Below are 5,358 nucleotides of genomic sequence, written 5' to 3' on the forward strand. Positions count from 1 at the left end.
AGCGCCACCATGAGGCCGATTCTTGCAAAACACATTTTTGGACACTGCTCCTACAGATTTTGCCCTAAAATCACACAAATCGGTACACACTATGTCTACACTCATGTCATCAACATGGATCTGTCCCATATAGCGCCACCATCAGGCCGATTTTTTCAAACACATTTTTGGACACTGCTCCTACAGATTTTGCCCTAAAATCACGCTGCGACCTGACGGTCGCTTATCTCCCGATTAGGGAGTCTTACTGGTAGCATAATACATGTTAGCATTGAGTGAAACATAAAGAAAGACAATATATTTCTACACAGCACCATTGAGAAATGTTGATGTTATTCTAAAATACAGTAGAAATATCACTTAAACCTAACCTTGGGTGCTCACTTGAGCTGAAGTACACCACAAGTATTTATCGGCCAATCAATTTTACTGGGAGCCAATGAAGTGTGGCTAAAACCGGGGTTATATGTTACAGTTTTTTAGTGCCAGTCAACAGGCGAGCGGCAGCGTTTTGGACCAGTTGTAGTCGTTTGAGGGATGACTGGAATGTATTGCCACTTCTAACAGTTTTTTTGGGTAGATATGGCTTGGCTTTGGCGAGGAGACAGAGTTGAAAAAAGCTGGTTCTGACTACGGAATTGATTTTGTTTATGAAATTTGAATGTGCTGTCTAGAATGATACAGAGGTTGTTGGCGGATGTACGGATGTTTGGAAGAATGGGGTCTGGGATAGTGGGGCCACTATAGCAATGATAACTATGTTTGCGTGCATGCGTGCGTGCATACAGAATAACCCTGACTTCAAAAAGTTATATGATTTTTTATTTATTTTATTTTTGTTAACAGAATTGTATCAGAGTTTAATGTAACTTTGGCACAATTTAAATACAATAGCATTGGTTTCATTTTACACATTTTAAATATACATGAATGGTACAAAATGAATGTTTTACATTTTATAATAACAATTTATAGGTAAAAAAAACAATGATTTTCAATTTCTTTCCATTATCAATAAAACTTTACAATATTCATGTTTAAATGAGCAGATGTTCTCACACTTTATAGGTCGATACCCCCTAAATAATCATATTTGAACTGGAGAGACCCCCCCAAAATAATCATATTTGAACTGTGGACCCCCCAAAATAATCACATTTGAACTGGGGACTCCCCACTTTGAAACCGCTGTATTCATGATCTATAAAGCTGTACAATATTCATGTTTAAATGTGTTAGACACACATAGTGTCTCCCCCCCCCCCCCCCCCCCATTGCTATGGAAACCAAATCATATCGATTCTGTAAACCCCCCCCTCCCAACCACCACACCTGTTCCTGATTATTACATTATGATACAACACCCTGTCTGTCTGTCCTCACACCCTGTTTGTCTGTCCGTCCTCACAAAGAGACACAGAGGAATCAGGAGTAAAGCAAAAGCCAGCATAGAGAGGTTCAGTGAATGTGTCCTGGAAGGTGTACAGGTGTGTCAGTGTGTCTGAGGACACTTCATAGAAGGACAGAGTCCCAGCAGGACAGTCCAGATACACTGCTACTCTGTTGGAGTCAGAGGGACGATCAGGAAGGAAATTGGCCTTACTATTGTGTCTGACAGTGTAATAGTTAACATGGTTAACCTCTCTACAGTCCAGAATCCAAGACATTTCATTGAATCCAAGCCTACAGTCATCACTTTGTACTTTCCTACTGATTCTTCTGTAAGTCACTCCTATATCAACATCTCCACTCCTCTCTACCTCCCAGTAACATCGTCCAGTCAGACCCTCTGTACACAGAACCTGGGCCCATCCATCAAACCTGTCTTGATGATCAGGATATGAACGACGCTGTTTCACCCGAGTCGCCTTCCGGTTGTTCTCTGACAGAGAGAGGACGATGGCTGCTGTGTTTGTGTCCAGTGTGAGACGATGGAAATCTGATGAGAAAACAACACAGTAAACATTAAAAACATCCCTCACTGAGTGACACACACACACACACACACACACACACGCACACACGCACGCACACGCACACAGTAATAATCAAGGTCAGATGTGGTGGTTTTGGGGGTGTAACAGAATCAATGTGGTTTGGTTTCCATTAGAGCTAGGATCAGGCCCATTTTTTCTGTCCGTTCCGAAACGTGACAGTTTTTTGTCCGCTCCGAATCGACGTCCGATCATTAATCATTAAAATGCATCCGACCCGTGCCGAGGCCGACCCTTAAGTTTCCCACTGCTTTTTCTTTGAGGAAGCCACTGATTTACACTCACAAGAAAACTTGTTCTAATGTGCAGTGCATGCAGCATGCCTGCTTGTTACCCTTAATGGGAATATTAAGTCACACTGTGGCTTGTGAAAGTGTTTAAATAGTAGGCTACGTTGATTATTAAATAATAAAAATAATAACGTGCGCTGCACTGGACCTCTGACTGCAGTGACTCGATGCATACTCATTCTGCAAGTTTCTGCGCCTGGAAAATAGCAGATCTACAAGCTCCCAACGTGTTGAGGATGTGAGGCGGCGTGAACTTGTAGATCAGCCACTTTTGGCACGGAACATGCCGTGATGAAGAAGTATAAGCCAGGATTTACTTGGGTGATGTGATGTATGTTGAACGGACGGACAGACGAGGCTGGCAGAGTGCACTGTGTCTGCAGCTGCACACAACAGCACCGAAAAATAAACATCCAATGCAAGGGACAGTAGTGGGAACACAAGCTAGGTCTAGGAGCTCCCTTCAGCGGCACTCCACTTCCAATCAAACCACAACAACGCATTTACCTCAGCGTGGGACTTTCACTTTTCTCCACGCTCAGAGTTATGTCTCCGTGGCTGCAGCATTAGCACGAGCAGCACACAGTGCCACACACAGGAGTTTTACGCTCCGTGCTTCATCAGAGAGAGTGCATGTCATAGGTAGGCAGAGGCTATATCAACAATATGTCCGACCCGAATCGACGTCCAAAATTAATTATGAAAATGCGTTCGCCCCGAGCCCGTCGGGCTTGTCGGGCCCCACAGGTTTTCGGTCAGGTTCTCAGCTCTAGTTTACCTAGTGATTGGGGGGGGGGGGGGGGGGGGGGCTAACACATTTAAACATTAATTTTGTACAGATTTATAGATCATGAATACAGTGGTTCTCAAAGTGGGGTCCGGGTCCGGGTCCTTGACATTCATGTATACAGTATAGCATCAAAATCAGTGTAACCACTTTAACTGCATACATTTGAAAATAAATCACAAAATAGCGTTGCATCGCTATGTGTTGTGAGCTTGGAAAAGCGGAGTCTCTGCCACACTCTTTTCAGATGGGAGTCCGTGACACACACGCACACACACACACACATTTTTCATTATTTCTTTCAAAAATAGCAGGCCGCAGCACGGCACCAAGTGATGCGCTGTGATCTTGTAGATCTGCAGACCTAATATGTTAATACAGCATCACACTCATTTGAACCACTTTATCCATATTTACACGTTGGCTATTTTACACGTTGGCTATTTAACACATTTAGAGCTAGAAAACATCTGTGTCATTTTAGATTAGATCTTTATATTTAGCAACAAAAGAAAAACTCTTCTCCATATTATAACTTTTTGTGATTTTTCCTAATTTAGCACCCCCTACTGTACTTGATCATACTACATACAGCATTACACAAAATAACCTAAAGTAGTAGATCTACAAGCTCCAAACGTGGCGTGACACGCTTGTAGCACAAATGATTTCTACCTCTAAATGTGTTAAATAGCCAACGTGTAAAACATGGATAAAGTGGTTCAAATGAGTGTAATGCTGTTTAAACATTTTGCTGGGGACCCCCTGGAACCCTCTAAGGTCCCCTGGGGGTCCCCGGACCACACTTTGAGAACCAATGCTGAACCATCAACCACTTTAACCCTTCATCGACCGGTGTCTCCCAGGGCTCTATACTTGGTATGCTCATTGCTCAGTTTCTCCCTCCACACTCCAAAATAGCCGATCTACAAGCTCAAAACGTGTCGTTGCACGATGTGTTGTAAGCTTGCAGATCTGCTATTTTCGATGAATGTTCACGTATTAAGACATGTCCAACATTGGAACGCAGGGTTTTAATGGTTAATCGTTCAAAGAAGGTTCTTTGAGGAACCATTTGTGGTTGTGAGCTTGTGGATCAGATTTTTTCAGAGCCCTGAGGAACTCCAGTCAGTGACATGGGTTTAAGTGTTTAACATACAAAATAAATATAATTAAAATAATGTTTTACTAATTAAAATCAGTTCCTGATAACAGCTTTAATTAACCACTTGAACCCTGGTGAACCTATTCTGTATTCATAATTCTAAAACAGTGGATCTTCAAGCTCACAACATGTTGCAATGCAACAAACACGACAGACAGACAGACAGACAGACGTTGTGAGCTTATAGATTGGCCATTTTCACTATATTTAGACAGTTCTGTTTTAATGCATTTATTTTGGGGGAAATGTTCTTAATTTCAATACAACAATACATTGATTACAAAAAGTACTGTAGTTGTAATTTGTACTTTTTTTATACTTGAGCATTTACTTGAGTAAATGCTTTGACCACCACTGGTTTTCAGGACAGAAAAATGTCCAAACATGGAATAAATTCCTTCTCAAGACATTTCCTTGAATTGTAAAGATGTCTAGTAACACATGTGAAAAGGTTGAAACTCCCCTAGGGCAGCAGGAACAGCCACGCCCACTTTTCGTCACAAAGCCTTGTTTTGTGTGAGAATCTATATTTCTGGGAGCGTGTAAAATTCAAAAGTAGCTTTATTAGTTTCTAGAATATTTGGAGACACTGCTCCTCAGGAGTCCAGATCACCTGGAGGTCCTCTGGTTCCTCCAGAGGTCCTCCTGGATGGAGTGGAGGAGTGAAGCAGGACTAGGTTGTTCGGTCCCATCCTTTTTTACAGTACACTTTAAGACATAATAAGACAGAATAAAGCCATAATAAGAAATAATGTGTTGGTAATTAGAGCTAATATATTTTATTAGACAGAAACAAAGACAGAATAGTAGAAAGAGCGAATACATTCTCTGGCACCGTCACCTGCCGTGGAACTGCAGCGGCAGACACTGCCGCACGACCGCTAGTTCGACCAGCAGTCGCACTGCATCGCCGGCGATAGGACCAGCAGTCCCGCCAGTAGGACCGGCGGCCGCCGCACGGACCGGCAGGTCCCGTAGCGGTAAACTGCCCGTCCGTGCGGTGGTGGCTGAGACAGAATAGCAGAAAGCGAATACATTATCTGGCACCGGCATCGCTGGTAACTGCCGCGGCAGCCACCACCGCACGGACGGGCAGTTTACCGCTACGGGACCTGCCGGTCC

General features: G+C 43.1%; 1 protein-coding gene across 1 annotated transcript; it reads right to left on the reverse strand.

The window, feature by feature from the left end:
- Nucleotides 1-1,379: 1,379 nt before the first annotated feature.
- Nucleotides 1,380-4,928, reverse strand: LOC308308777 (stonustoxin subunit beta-like; the record flags this gene model as incomplete). The annotated part of the gene is made up of 2 exons (XM_080754230.1): nucleotides 1,380-1,939; nucleotides 4,850-4,928. The coding sequence occupies 2 exons, from the start codon at nucleotides 4,926-4,928 to the stop codon at nucleotides 1,380-1,382; spliced, it is 639 nt and encodes a 212-aa protein (XP_080610356.1).
- Between the last annotated feature and the right edge of the window lie 430 nt (nucleotides 4,929-5,358).

The sequence above is a fragment of the Nannobrachium achirus genome (assembly GCF_963921795.1).
Source record: "Nannobrachium achirus genome assembly, chromosome: 23".
In the NCBI taxonomy this organism is placed as follows: Eukaryota; Metazoa; Chordata; class Actinopteri; order Myctophiformes; family Myctophidae; genus Nannobrachium; species Nannobrachium achirus.